Here is a 14,425-nt window from a genome sequence, read left to right on the forward strand (position 1 = left end):
CAAGACTATCTCATTGCAAGTTGAGCTTGTGTAGATGGACACCTCATACTTCGGGCCGAAATATCCGGCCCCGCAGTGTTCCTGAAGCTATGACCATCTCAATTCTCAACTGGAAATCATCGCCGACCATCAAACATCAAACGTGAAACAACCTTGGCAACCACCAATAAACACAACCTCGGTCTTCTCTCCGCCATTCCATCACGATTGGCATTAGACCCTCCACTCTCGAAGGATCCCCCGAATCCCGCCAATCAACCACAGAGCGATCCACCAACCAGCGCATCAATCAGGCCACATCGGGCACCACGCAAAAGCAAATCAACCACAACCAAAGCACCTCCCTAATCCACAACATGTCAAATCAACCTCCCAACCCAGACATCCTCCCACCACCACCACACCCTTCAACAATGAAAGCCTGGCTCTACTCAAATACCTCGGGCGGGTTGGAGAACAACCTCCACCTCGACCCAGCAGCTCGCGCACCCCCAGCCCCGCAAGGCTCCCAAGTCCTCATCCAAGTCCTCTCCGCCTCCATAAACCCAGCAGACTACAAAGTCCCCGAACTCGGACTCCCCGCGCGCCTATACATCGGCACACCCGCATCCCCCGGGATAGACTTTTGCGGCCGGGTCGTTACGACAGGACCCCTGGCGCGACACTTCCGCGAGGGAGAGCTTGTCTGCGGAGCTGCCGCGCATCCGATTAAATTCGGTTCCCTGGCGGAGTATACGCTGGTGACGGCGGATCAGATTGCGGTTGTGCCGGAGGGAGTCAAGGTTGATTCTGCGGCTACACTGGGGATTGCGGGACAGACTGCGTTGCAGAGTTTGGAGGGGTATGTGAACGCTGGCGATAAGGTGTTGATTAATGGGGCTTCGGGTGGATGTGGGACGTTTGAGATTCAAATTGCCAAGCAGATGGGGTGTCATGTTACTGCGATTTGCTCGACGAGGAATATGGAGCTTTGTTTGAGGTTGGGAGCAGATGAGGTTCTTGATTATACGGCGGAGAAGGATCTTGTGGGGACGTTGAAGACGAGGGGGGTTGTGTTTGATCATATTCTTGATCATATTGGGACGCCGGCGGAGATGTATTACGAGTGTCATCATTTCTTGAAGGAGGGGGGTGTCTTTGTGCAGGTTGGGGCGTCGAGTATGACGACGCAGGCTGGGCGATTGGCGTGGCCGGCGTTTTTGGGGGGTGGAAGGAGGAGATATGTCGTGTTGATGTATAAACCTGTGCAAAGGCATTTGGTGCAGTTGGGAGAGTGGTTGCAAGAAGGTGTGGTCAAGGTGCAAGTGGATAGTGTGTTTGAGTTTGAGGACGTGGTGAAGGCGTTTGAGAAGCTTCGCTTGGGACGGACGAGGGGGAAGATTGTGGTGCATGTGGGAAAGGATAAAGGGAATAACTACGAGCCCTTTGGGATTGGGATGTAAGAGTATACAGAGGTTCATTTCGAGACTGGAAGCGTCCTGCCAGATAATATGCACTATCGAGTGTTGACTATGTTGATACTTCTACTAACTATACATAACCCTAATTGAACTGCCGAATTCGAAATCAGATTCCCCGGCGTATACTCACAGATTGTTTTTCCAGCCCTAACCATATACGGTAATAAATAGTGACATCATAATAGTCAACGTATCAGAGTCGTATGGACCATGTTACAGTAGAGTGCGTAGAACCACCTCGGTAAACAAACCAAACAAACTAGGCGGCACGAGGTGCGAGTGGTTCGTCGCCTTTCCGCTATCGCTCCTCGTTATCGTCCTTCGCTCAACGATCACTCACAGAAATGATACTGGGCAAGGGAAGGGATACAGACATAGATCCATAATTATTGCAAGCTTTTACCATCTAAGATGCATAATTTTAGCAATCGAGATATATTCCTAGCATGGGTTAGATTTCTGCCAAGCTGTGCTAATTCAATGCTTTTTATTGCCCGTTGACGCAGAGATAAATCATCACGCGGCTAAATTTGCCTTCGTTGTCAGGTTATTTCACCGTATACTCTTCTAGAGAATAACCCCCCCCCCCCTCCCCCTCTAACACGTATTCAAAAGAAAACACGTGCAATATCAATGCACGTCATATAATCCCACACCGAGTGATCGATTGCACTATAAGCACATACTTCTGGGGATTGTCATTACTATCTCAAATTTAGCAATAATTTAATTGATTTCTAGATACTATTAGAATTATAACTATTCTAGTCCGTATCTCCACTATGAAGCGTTAACGCCTCAGGGTTTCGCTGCCAAGTGCAATCCATTAATGGAGTTACGCGTTTCATCCCTGAACCCTTAAATATACTGATCTTCGGTACCACTCAACGGGTAACCCACGCGTTATTATTAGATAATATGTTCTAGAACCTACAACAATACTTTCATGTACCCATGGTAGTATGTTGATAGTTATGATTTGTGTTGGAACATAACCGAATGCGTCTTCGTTTAAGCCATGTAATAGGTCATGGGACCTAACATGTAAAGGATGACGAAACTACACAATAGATGTATGCTGTTAGAAAGGATCGAGATGTCTGAGTGCTAATTTGCTCTCGTGGAAGGAGGCAAAAGCCAGAGGTACAAATATGGGTAGGTATCCTATCTCCTCAAGAATACTTTTTACACTTTGTTGAATTTATCAAACCTGAATCTCTACTTTATAACACCCGGAAAACCATTACTCTACATCATGGTTCAGATGGGCCCTACTGTTGGTGGTAATGGTGGCGAGATATTCAACCTCTGGCGTGACAATAGGCCTGTGGAACAACTGGACGTATGGTACGGCAGAGGCAGTGATAATTTTGAGAAAGATATTGTCCTGAAGGGAATCAAAATCAGATGGGCCAAGGATGAACTGGGCCACGTCGAACTAGGCCAGGCTGGATCTTGCCCGCCAAAAGAAGAGCAGAGCATACTGCACACCAATTTTGACTTCTTTTCCGGCAATCAACCCATTTACTGGATGTATATATACGGATCAACCGGCCGTGTGCATTCACTAAGAATCGGGACTCATGACTCGATGACACATGAGGATAGGGACTACTTCGAGGCTGGAGGAATCGGCGGTGTCCAATGTATTCAACCTGCATATGGTAGAAAGCTATATGGGTTCTATGGAAGGGCAGGAGAAGATATTGATCAGCTAGGGGCAGTCTTCAATGATTAAAGCAGTGAGTTCAATTTTGCACAGATATGATCAATTTATATGAATTTTTTTAACAATGCAGACGGACGTCTTGATTAAACCTGTCCGATATTGTTTTAAGTGCAGCCCTCGTACTGTTAACTTGCGATTTTGTTTCGCCACAGGCAAGAACATCTGAAAAGGCAAAAGAACCCACTTCAGATAAAAACTGAGATTAGTTTCGAACTTCGCTACAGGTTAGCTAAGCAGAATCTCCTCTACTTTTACACTGGTATACTGGAAGTACACGTCTGCACTTTCCAGGGAATTATCGAGTCTTTGATTCAGTTATCTTTATGTAACTCCCTCTCCCGCCAGTACCAGGCACGTTGATAAAAGCGGCTAGTTCACTGATCTGGATAGGCCGATATTCTGTTGAGATGGTGACTAGTAAATACTTACAGACTTCGGCATCTTCCAACTTGCAGACGTAATCAAGCATTCAAGAATATAGAGATCCAGTCCAAGAGGGAACACTACTAGCTTCTTAACAGCGTACCTCGGTAGTGTTCTATAAAAACTTTGACAGACCAAGGTGAACCCAAAGAAAATTGCCCTACGAGTTAAACTAAGTGACGGTAGATCGTTGAACGGGTTTCGTCTTTACATATTTTTACTGTAGCTAGAGTCGATATTACTTTGAATGAATTGATTCGCAGCTTCGAATATATGTAGATATCTTGCGTAGTTCCAGCAAGACGCTCTATGAAATCCGGCAAATTGCGGCCAGAGATGAGGGGCCTGCAGGTCGCTAATTTAATCGAGCTTATCGTTTGGGAAATAATCTACGTGTGCAAGAAGGGGATCTGATTTCGAGTTTGGCAGTACCCTATGCAATTCATCCTTCATTTCCGTCCCAAGAAAGTCAACGCTCCAAGAGCCATAGCATCCACTCCCGTCCGCAGAGTCGGTTGAATCACCGGCGCAAAGTAAGGCGAATGATTACTAGGCAATTCATTCACCGTACCCTTCGCAACAGCCTCATCCCAAGTCTTCTCCTCCACACCCCCAAACATCCACATCACATACGGCGCCCCAACAGCCGTCGCCAGCAACGAGAAATCCTCACTAGCACTAGGCGCCTCCATCCCAACCAACGCATCCCCAAAATACCCCCCAAACACACCCCTCAACCTCCCCACACTCCCCTCATCATTAACAGTCGCCGGCGACGCAACAACCCTCGTAATCCTAGGTTTCTCCACAGCCCCAGCAACCAAACACTCCCCCTCAACAATCCGACAAATCGCCTCACATACCTTCCCCCTAACATCCTCCCTAAACGTCCGCACGGTAACCTGCAAATCCAAATAATCAGGAATCGTATTCGCCGAATTCCCACCCCGAATACTCCCGCACGAAACAACCGCCACTTCCCCAGGAGCAACCTCCCTCGACACAATCGTCTGCAGCCGCATAACAACCGACGCCCCGATAACAATCGGATCAATGGTATTCTGCGGCGCAGACCCGTGTCCCCCGCGCCCGAAAATGCGAATGTCAAACGCATCTGCCGCGGTGAGAAGCGGTCCAGATTGGATGTTGACTGTGCCCGCGCGCATGCGCATGACATGCTGCGCGAGGACGATATCCGGTCGAGGCACTTTTTCGTAGAGCCCGTCGTCTAGCATAGCCCGTGCGCCGTTTAGTCGTTCCTCGGATGGTTGGAATACGCATATTAGCGTGCCGCGCCAGTGGTCGCGCGCGGCGTGGAGAAGACTGGTTGTGGCTAGGAGGCTGGTGACGTGCATATCGTGGCCGCAAGCGTGCATGACGGGTGTGCGGGATCCGGATTCGTCGTTGACGAAGCGAATGCTGGCGTAGGGAAGATTGGTCTTTTCTTCTACGGGGAGGGCGTCCATGTCTGCGCGGAGGAGGATGGTGGGACCTTTGCCGTTGTGCAGGATTCCTGCGACGCCGTGGCCGCCGATGCTGGTGTGGACTTCATAGTGGAGGGATTGGAGGTGGGTGGCTGCTAGATGGGCGGTTTGTTCTTCTTGACCGGATAGTTCGGGGTGTTGGTGGATTTGGCGATATATTTTTTCGAAGGGTTTTAGGTCGGGGAGGAAATTGGTGATGATGGTTTGTAGATGGTTTAGAAGCTCATCCGGGTGATCCGATTGCTCTGTATAATGTTAGATGCCCGGTGGTTGGAGTGTAAGAAGTGAGGTGATTACTAGGGTTAACGTACCTTGTAGCGACATGATCGCTGGATAAGATAGTAATGATTATAAAAAGTCGATGGAAATCCATGGTGTCTACTCGGGAGTGGTTATTCAACGACGTCAATGTAGATCCGTCGGTAGATGGAAGCGGTTCTTGGAGTGAATTGAGTTCCCCGAAACAGGGTTCCGCAAGATCAGAACCAAACATGTATGCCGAGTCCTTCATAAGCATGGAGGCTCTGTTCATACAGCTAGGGCTGCAGTGTAGTGCATTAGGTGTAGTACATGCAGTATTGATGCTGCACCGCCACACTAAATCTCCGACCGATGATATTCATACGTCGAGGACGAGGAAGTACATACCTACGATAGTAAACAACAATGACTACGTGTTCATTGCGATTACAAATTAAATTAATTATTGAAGGGTGATAATTTTGCAACCCGGGTTAGCCGGGTAATGAGTGAATAATCTGGAGTCTGATTTTTGAAGATTGGTTTATAAGCTAAACTACCTTGAGTGTCCGAGATATATCACGCAGATTGTGCATGACATATTCATGCATTGGGCCACCGGGTTAATAATCACCTGCAGATGCAAGTCAACCACATTCTGCCCAAAAGATATGATATGCATTGTTGGTAACCAACATTGATGCCTGTTCTGATAGACTTGGGGCTAGACAGAGACCATGTCCAGCTGAAAAGCACACTGTCAAGGACTAGATCGGGGATGGCACATTCTGCCTTGCGCATTGACCGGGGCATTTACCCAGAACTGTCTGCCTGTTTCATACCGTTAGTCGACTGTAGTATACTAGTATACTAGCATACTACCGATTACAGTACTACGGTATCTTTTCTTTGCTTTTTCTCATCTGACCATCATTACGCAGATAATCAGACATTTGGACCGTTGGTCATCTGCTCTTCTGACGTACCGTCCAGTCCGGTTCTCAATGCGTCTTGGCGAATCCGTTCTTCCCATCGGGCCGATCCCCACTTAGTGTGGGCCTTCCCATCCACCACAGCCACTCAGCGAAGGGCCCAAGAGCATCAGGAATGGAAAAAATTGAAAAAAATTTGCAAAGACAAAAAGAAAGATCTCAGGTTTTCTGTAGGAATAGCCGAACGCGGGGGTCGAACCCGCAACCTTGAGATTAAGAGTCTCACGCTCTACCGATTGAGCTAGCCCGGCAGGGCTGGTTGAAGGGTCGATGAGAATACGGAAACACATGCGCAGATGGTTAGTATAGGGCAGTGGTTGTGTGTGTGTGTGTGTGTGTGTGTGTGTGTGTGTGTGTGTGTGTGTGTGTGTGTGTGTGTGTGTGTGGCAGGGTTGCCCTAAATGCAGGGTCGAGTCCTCGAGTCCCGAGTCACTGGGAGGGTCCAGGGATGGTGGACAATGCCGACAGGTAAGCAGAATCATATTGTCCAACCCGGGTCGAGACTGTATAGACAGGGGGGGGGGAGCATTGGTCAATCCCGGTTGCAAGTCGATTGGGGGCAAGTCGAGAGGACGCGGTGTCCTTTGAGTGTATAGTTTGCGAGTGGCCCAGGCATCGAGATAACGGCCAGAAACACGAGGCTCGTTCGCGGGGGCCTGGTAGGCAGACTGAAACAAAGGGAAGAGATTGGAAGAGAAGAGACTGGAATTAGAATGTTAAAGAATCATGCAAGAAGAGCCTATTACCTTGAGACTTTCAAATCGCGCCCTGTGGTTGATCAAGTCCACGGTCTGGCCCCAGGAGAGAGAGAGAGGGAGAGACAAGAGGTTCGAGCGGGTGGCTCGTCCAGGAACGAGAAAGGTGTCAGCAATGAGGAAGAGGAGAGACCGTGGCTGGTGAATACGGGGTCGAATCACAAGGGAAGATAAGCGGTGTTTGTGGCTGGGGCTTAGCAGAATCCTGGCTTGAGCACGATATTCAACTTTCAACCCGGGCACTTGTTAAACGGTGGCTTTTGCGGCTGCTGAGGATAAGGGGGGGGGATGGTCGAGACTAGTGTAACTTGTGTAAGGTGAGAACGTGGGGTCCGAAAGAGAGAGATCCCGATCGTCGGGCCTATTCTTAGAGCAGGGGTCGAAAATAAAGATTCGAAACACCGACTCGTATATCGTTTAATTTTGGCATCAAACTTCACGAGGGTGATATTTCCGAGGTGAACAATAAACAATGGAGATGTTTTGCATGCCGTCGCAGTAGACACTGGCCATGGAGGACAGCGGCAGCGGGGCAAATCAGCGGGGGACGGGGCAGTGGGGATAGAATCAGGCTGATTTGATAGAATTATCATGAACAGATAGAAATTCATAGAATGGAATAGGATCACTGGCCATCAATGCAAGTCCACGGGAACCTGCCTTGTGGTGATGGCTTGGATTGGATAGGAGTAGATGACGTGAATTTGGGAGGGTCCCCCAAGATTCGGAGTCTAGAGGGGGGGGGAACACGAGACTTGGTCTGCGGCGCAGGAACACGAGAGACTCAAGCCACAGCAGGGGGGGGATGAAGGATGACATGTGTGGCCTGGAAAAGGCGTAGGCAACAGGGCAGAATTCACTAACAAATGACGACAAGGGCTGGAGAGGGGGAAAAGGCGGAGGATTTGAGAAGGTATGGAGAGATGAATCTGGTCATTTACAAATGTAAACCAGTATGAACTATAGTTAACTATCGGTAAAACCATGTATATTGCGTACTGAAATGTAAACACGCCGTCTTTCTCTCCAGAACAGACCGTCCATTGGGGGCAGCCAGCCAATCAGGCGATCGGGCCTCGTCCACACGGCGGTGTCAACTGAGCCACACGCTAGAGGCTGCTTTGAAGTTTAGTGGAGTTTTAGTTCGGAGCTAGGAGTGGAAATGACCCTATCAAAGCACTGCTTTCGTGACTATTCTTACTCTGGAGGCAGTACTCGGTACTCCGATTACAACTAAACCTAGTAGATCTGCAAACGCCAGACCCGCCAGGCTGCCATGACCAGGACCAGCACCCTAGTATTTATTCTATACTCCGTCGAAGTATACAAATATAAAAACTATAAAACACCTTCCCCCCGCCTCCCATCGTGACTCGGTTTCATACTTCACTTCCTCAACGCACTCCACTGTCTGGTTTCCACATCTACACTCTTGATCAGACCCTCCTATACTCTCATCGACAGTCTCATCCTCTTCTACCACCAATTCATTCCCACTCCACCATACGTCATCGGCGGTACATCCACCGTCTCTCGAGTGATCCTCCAACAATCCGTCACGGTGTCTCCCAATCGCCCCACCACTCCTCTCAGCCCTTCCTCTCCTCCTCGTCGCAGCTTGACTAGACGGTTCTTCAGAATCGGCCGCTCCAACACAATGCCCGGCCCCATCGAGATCGTCGAGCCCCCCGTCGTGGTGCGCGACCTCCACGACGACGAAAAGCTGGTCGTCGACGAATTTGAGCGCCATGTGAGCCACTGCACTCCCTGCGCCCTCGCCCTCCAGTCCAGCAGTGATACCCTCTGTGAGCGTGGCCAGCGCCGCGCCAAGGTCGTCACCAAGTACCTCTACAGCGTGGATGGAAAACACTTCTCGGTCGTGGACAAGGAAAACGGCAAGCCTATGCGAGTCAAGCTCCTGCGCCAGGGTTCCCATGCTCGCACGTTGATCGAGAACATTGACAAGGGCATGCGTCTTGCTTCTCCTCGTGGTCGTGCCCCGCCAGTCATGCCTCCTTCCACTCCTCCCCAGTCCTCTCATCGCCGCTCTACTTCCATCCGCAGCTCTTACGATGCTACATACCCCGTTGGACCCCGTCGATCTGGCCCCGTGGTTGAACACCGCGAGCCTCGTTCTCGCTCCAACACGCAATCCCCTCAGCCCTCGCCCAACACTCGCATCATCGAGCGATCCCCGTCCAACAGCAAGCCCCGAGTCGTCATCTACCCGTCTCCACACACTTCTCCCAACCGCAGCTCTAACAGCCGTGGCTCGCTGTACAACTCGGACCGCCAGGACCGGGTCGAGCGCCAGTACGAATCTACTCAGGTTCGTCGTCGCTCCGACTACTACCGTTGAACACTCCGGTTCTCGCGCAATCTGTCTACGAACGCCCGCCTTTATCCGTCAAAACGCTTCAAGATCCAGTTGCTAGCTATAAAAGCTTCAATGTATTTCCGGACATTGACTGTCCCTCATAAGTGACCGCAAGCCGGTCATCTCCCAGATGGGAACCCCCCAAAACACGAAGTGGGTGCCCGTCTGGACTCCCCCGAAACCACCGATACAGAACTACCACAAAACGGCGCTCTGGGACGCAGCCCACCAAAAAAAAGACGCCCATCTTTCAGTTCAGTTCAATACAGTATGACTCCAGTCATCACGGGGAAATCGTCGGACTCCCAGATGGGAAACCCCCTTCGGTCCGGTGTCTCCGATGCGGGAATTTCCCCTACTGGAGCTCTCTATACTTCAATGGGAATCAATACAGTACATACTTGGCTCTCGCCATTCTTGGCATGCACCTCGACCACTCCGCATCTGCCTCAATGCAGGAGGGTGTGCTAGCCAATGAGAGTACAAGGGTATTGTAACCCCCCTTAACTTTGTGTTCATGCATTACGGTTTTCTGCTATGTTTTGTCATTGGACATTGATTTGTGACTCACTCTCGTGGGAGAAGTGTGCAGTACAGTATTCAGTATGAACTGCATTACTTGGAGGATTTCCTATTATTCTCCGCTATGATATGATTATTTTTCCTTTGTTATTGATGAATACTGTGGTTATGTGCAATGTGGCCTGCTACGATGTATTATGTTTGCTTTGATGCCTAGTTCACTCAAATACCCAAAAAAAAACAATCATGTTTCAAACTCAAAACACAGACTTCATTGTATACATTACAGTAGACTAGTGGGGCATACAGCTACCAAGTACACCCACCATATTCGGCTCTGCAGTACTGTAACGACTTCAGCTCGATCTAATAAAATTCAAGACCCCGACAGGCCAGACTGCGAAAGTTAGTTCCGTGAGTCACCTGCGGGGTCTCCCGAAGAGACTGTAGCTGATCTCCCGACAAGGCGCACAAGGCTAATCCCTAATCCCAAGTTCTCCTACGATAAGACCCGCCACAATTCATCGATCATACTCGAACACTCTCGAAAGACTAGTACCACAAAGTCTGCCATGTAACGAGGGGTTTTCAAAATCTAGACCCCGATACTCCCCATCTACCCCTCCCACACCAAACCTACCCTCCTCGCGGGACAACTATCTCCGCTGCCTATCCCAGTGCTTTACCCCACTAACCCAATCTAAGTGCCTCAGACTGGCTGCCTAGAGAATCCACTCTCCCGGAGCCTCATACACTTTAGTCTTTGACACTTTGACCCCCGTTCTCTGTACGATCGCCGTCCGAGCTTTTTAGATCGATTCGGCGGGTGGATGTGGCCTTTTCCCGATCGGGTACCCGCTTACTTTACTCACAGCCTGGAGGGGATACCGACTGTGGCGCGTGCGGATGGAGTTGATGAAGTGAAGGGAAGTGTGAGTGGAGATGTATTGAGTGTATCAGTATGTTTGCAGAATTTATTGTGTATTTGTGATATCAGTTTTGGCGTGGAGGGGGTTGACTGTGTCAGTTAGGTAGAGGAATAACTTTTGTAGCAATTTATTCCTGGATACACACTCCAGTTCATAGTCAGTAGGTATGGTGGATATGCCGTTGAACTAGAAGATCTGCATTCCACGTTCACACATGTTTACATCTCTTATAGTTCTCTTATCCATGGTTCAGCTAGCGAGAGAGAGTGCAAATGAGACTCCTATTGGCGTCGTGGTCAAGAGTTTTCTACATATACGATTTTTGCTCTGCGAGCTACGCTTCCTCGAATGAAATCAAAGAGAAAAAAACAGCTCAGTTCATTCGATATTTACATCTGTACTCTCCCCCATGATACTATGTACCCCGATAGATACATCTTAAAGGTTAAAACGAACCATTCAAGCACTGGCACACTTGCCACTGCTGCAGACCAACTCATCCGAGCAATCATCATCCGAAGAGCAAGAAGCACCTAAAAAGCGTTTGTTAGCAATAAATCAATACTCCCTCACAGAGAAAACAATCATACCGGCACAATGTCCAGCCCACGAGCAAGATCCACTACCCGAAGATCCCGACGAAGCACACTTCCCACTCTTACAAACTAGCTCATCAGAGCAATCATCATTGGAAGAGCAAGAGCTTCCTATTGTATCTATCAGCTTCAAAGAAAACCACACCAACACACCAGGAGGGAGCACTTACCAATACAGTGACCAGCCCACGAGCACGAAGTGCTGGTCGAGCCTGTGCCGGTGCTAGTAGTGGTAGACACCTTGGTGGTCAAAGTAGTAGACGGGTTTCCTCCGGAGACGAGGTTAAGGTTCTTTGCCAGAACGGTGATCAGCTTGTCACCCATTGAGCGGAGGGTGCTGAAGTTGGTGACGTAGTTTTTGTTAAGGGCGCTGCTGGGGAGGACGGCGTCGTCGCCGGTGAAGAGAATGTCTTGATAAACCCGTTAGTAGAGGATATAGACGATGAGCGCGTCTTGGGCTTACAAGTGACATCGACGGCACCGTGGCCGCTGTTGCCATTTAGGTCATCGTTCGGGAAGCAGGTGCGAGCCATGAGCCATGAAGCTTCGCCGATGACTTGGGGCGTGTCACCGTCGGAATCGCCGTAGATACCGTAGAACATCTTGCCGTTGCTGTATAAAAGGTGAGGGTTTGTGTGTTGATTCTAGATAGGAAAGAACTTACCAAATAACTGCACCGACGTTATTTCCGGGAAGGACATTCTGATAAGTCGTGCCGAACTTGTCGGGGATCACGAAGAAGGGCACTTCGTAAGCTGCTAGAGCACCAAAGTTGGTGTCAGGCTGGCCATCTGGGTTTCCCTATAGAAAGTAGATTGAGTAAGTGTCAAATTTGACTTGCAGTTCAAGGACACTGCCTACCTTGCACTTGTAGTCAAGGCCATCGCAGTCTACATCCATGTCTGCAACCCAAACGAAAGCAGCACCCTATAAACCTCGCTGATTAGATCATCAATTCAGATACACGTAAAAACTGTAGATGTAATATACCTCGCTGAAGTTGGTCCAGTCACTGTGGATAGTAGACTTGGGAGCTCCGCTGTCCCCGTTGATAGGGTAGGTTGCATCCTTGGCCGCAGTGCTCGCCTTTGCAGCAGCGCTCTGCAACGCCGCAACGGGGACGGTAGAAGCAGCTGCGAAATAACTAGCAGGAGGACCGGCAGTTGGGTTGTTGTACTGAGAGCCATCAACACTCTGTGCCAGAGTCGAACCAAATAGAGCCAAAGAGGCAAGGACGGAGGATTTGATCGCCATGGTGATTAAAGAATTAACAATAGACTTGTAAATAAATATTGGCTTGAATAGTCTATTGAGAGGTTCTCATAAGCTCTTATATACTGGACTACCTATTTGGTCGGAATTAAATAGTCCTCCGAGCCATCAGGATTGCCGGACGTCACATTTACCGTATCAGTATCCCTAAAAGGGTACGAGGAGCCCGCACCGCGTCTCGTATAGGGCACTGAAGGGACCCTGGCCCCTGCAGGAGGGGGTTTACCCGGGCGAGAGATACACGTGCAGAAGAATTGCCTTTCGGGTATATGCAGCATCTAGTTGAAGTTAGCTGATGACGGTGGAGCCTGCATTCAACGTTACTATAAAGCGCCACACCTGGGGGCCGACTGAAAAAGAAGACATTCTCGCGAGACGAAAGAGAATATTGCAATCAAATTGATTCTGAAAGTCAGGCCCAAGAGGCAATTGACATTACACTTGACAGTATAGGCTATGAGAATACTGTACATTATAATTGACCCCAAGGGGAGAACCTGCTACACTTCCGACGAGGACCCTGTTTCAGCCCCCTCTCGCCCAAGGGACCCCCTGTTTTGAATCGGACACTCCCATTGGCTAACCACAAGTTTATTTGCAGTCTGGGGAAACACGAAGTAACCTCCCGAACATCGAGGTCCCTCCAACAAGTACGAATTGGGCAATCTAGTGCGCGAAAACCACTGTTCAACTACCAAGGCAGTATAAGCAACACCCCTAGTCTATACCCTTATGTATCCCTGCAGGACTTATTCTGCAGCGGGAATGCAGCTCAAATCCTTCAGGATTGCCGGATCACCCCCCTAAGCGAGGTAGAACTATAGTATAGTCAAATGACGGACCCTGGGTCTAGCAGGTGGCACGATTGAAGGTTAAGCAATGTCTTAGGCTTGGCACTAGCAATCGTCGATGCGACCTCGTGGATGATGCCGGGCGTCAACTCCAAACTTCCTTGTTCACCGGCCGAGTTTACCGGTGAAATCGCCGGTGTAGATCAGGGTCTGCTAGCTTGCCCACTTGTTCTTCAGAGTCCTCATTTGAAGTGATTTTTTTACATTTGGCATGAGTAAATAGCGAGGAAAGTTGAGTGCTATTCTCAGGCATCCATTCATCGTGCCTGCAGATTCTATGACTAAGCAGTACACGTGACACAGACAGCGGAGAGGACGGTTTTGCCCGGCGCCGCGCAGCGAATTTCCATCCCATCGAACAACGACCCATTCCCCACGGGACGTCGAGCAAAAATGGCCAAGAAAGGTACGTGACAGAGGAACATGAATCCCACCAAATTCTCAATCCGCCGGCTTTTGTATCCAATGGCCCAAACTCCAGCCTGGAGCTGGCACCGCATCGCAACACCAATCCCCGAAGTCAAGTCCGCACCCATGCTAACGAGTACCTCCCAACAGCAAAGTCACGCACCATCACCGTCCGCCTGATCTCCATGGCGATGACTGGTTTCTACCGTACCATGATCCGGCCCCGTGCGCACCGCCCGCTCTCCATGCTCAAGTACGACCCCGTCGTGAAGAAGAAGGTGCTTTTCCTTGAAGCGACCAAGGGTGGAAAGGCGAAATAAGTGGTTTCGACGCTGCGATTTCCGATTTCGATATACCCCGTCCATCATTCCGAGTATCTGTCATCGT

At 49.6% G+C, this 14,425-nt stretch overlaps 6 protein-coding genes across 6 annotated transcripts; 4 read left to right on the plus strand and 2 right to left on the minus strand.

Annotated features, from left to right (window-relative positions):
* Positions 1-356: 356 nt before the first annotated feature.
* On the plus strand, positions 357-1,442 carry N7496_003003 (NAD(P)-dependent alcohol dehydrogenase; the record flags this gene model as incomplete). The annotated part of the gene is made up of 1 exon (XM_056695934.1): positions 357-1,442. One exon carries the CDS (start codon positions 357-359, stop codon positions 1,440-1,442), a length of 1,086 nt encoding a protein of 361 aa, XP_056558146.1.
* Positions 1,443-2,715: 1,273 nt separating this feature from the next.
* On the plus strand, positions 2,716-3,198 carry N7496_003004 (uncharacterized protein; the record flags this gene model as incomplete). The annotated part of the gene is made up of 1 exon (XM_056695935.1): positions 2,716-3,198. The coding sequence occupies one exon, from the start codon at positions 2,716-2,718 to the stop codon at positions 3,196-3,198; it is 483 nt and encodes a 160-aa protein (XP_056558147.1).
* An 863-nt stretch (positions 3,199-4,061) lies between these two features.
* Positions 4,062-5,420, minus strand: N7496_003005 (putative zinc metallopeptidase; the record flags this gene model as incomplete). The annotated part of the gene is made up of 2 exons (XM_056695936.1): positions 4,062-5,341; positions 5,408-5,420. The coding sequence occupies 2 exons, from the start codon at positions 5,418-5,420 to the stop codon at positions 4,062-4,064; spliced, it is 1,293 nt and encodes a 430-aa protein (XP_056558148.1).
* A 3,320-nt stretch (positions 5,421-8,740) lies between these two features.
* Positions 8,741-9,442, plus strand: N7496_003006 (uncharacterized protein; the record flags this gene model as incomplete). Its single annotated transcript, XM_056695937.1, has 1 exon — positions 8,741-9,442. The coding sequence occupies one exon, from the start codon at positions 8,741-8,743 to the stop codon at positions 9,440-9,442; it is 702 nt and encodes a 233-aa protein (XP_056558149.1).
* Positions 9,443-11,370: 1,928 nt separating this feature from the next.
* N7496_003007 (glycoside hydrolase family 75 protein) lies at positions 11,371-12,761 on the minus strand (the record flags this gene model as incomplete). The annotated part of the gene is made up of 6 exons (XM_056695938.1): positions 11,371-11,444; positions 11,678-11,917; positions 11,971-12,119; positions 12,172-12,308; positions 12,369-12,434; positions 12,498-12,761. The coding sequence occupies 6 exons, from the start codon at positions 12,759-12,761 to the stop codon at positions 11,371-11,373; spliced, it is 930 nt and encodes a 309-aa protein (XP_056558150.1).
* A 1,262-nt stretch (positions 12,762-14,023) lies between these two features.
* Positions 14,024-14,358, plus strand: N7496_003008 (mitochondrial 54S ribosomal protein bL33m; the record flags this gene model as incomplete). Its single annotated transcript, XM_056695939.1, has 2 exons — positions 14,024-14,036; positions 14,189-14,358. The coding sequence occupies 2 exons, from the start codon at positions 14,024-14,026 to the stop codon at positions 14,356-14,358; spliced, it is 183 nt and encodes a 60-aa protein (XP_056558151.1).
* Between the last annotated feature and the right edge of the window lie 67 nt (positions 14,359-14,425).

This window comes from Penicillium cataractarum (assembly GCF_028827025.1).
Source record: "Penicillium cataractarum strain IBT 29864 chromosome Unknown utg000002l, whole genome shotgun sequence".
Classification (NCBI taxonomy): Eukaryota; Fungi; Ascomycota; class Eurotiomycetes; order Eurotiales; family Aspergillaceae; genus Penicillium; species Penicillium cataractarum.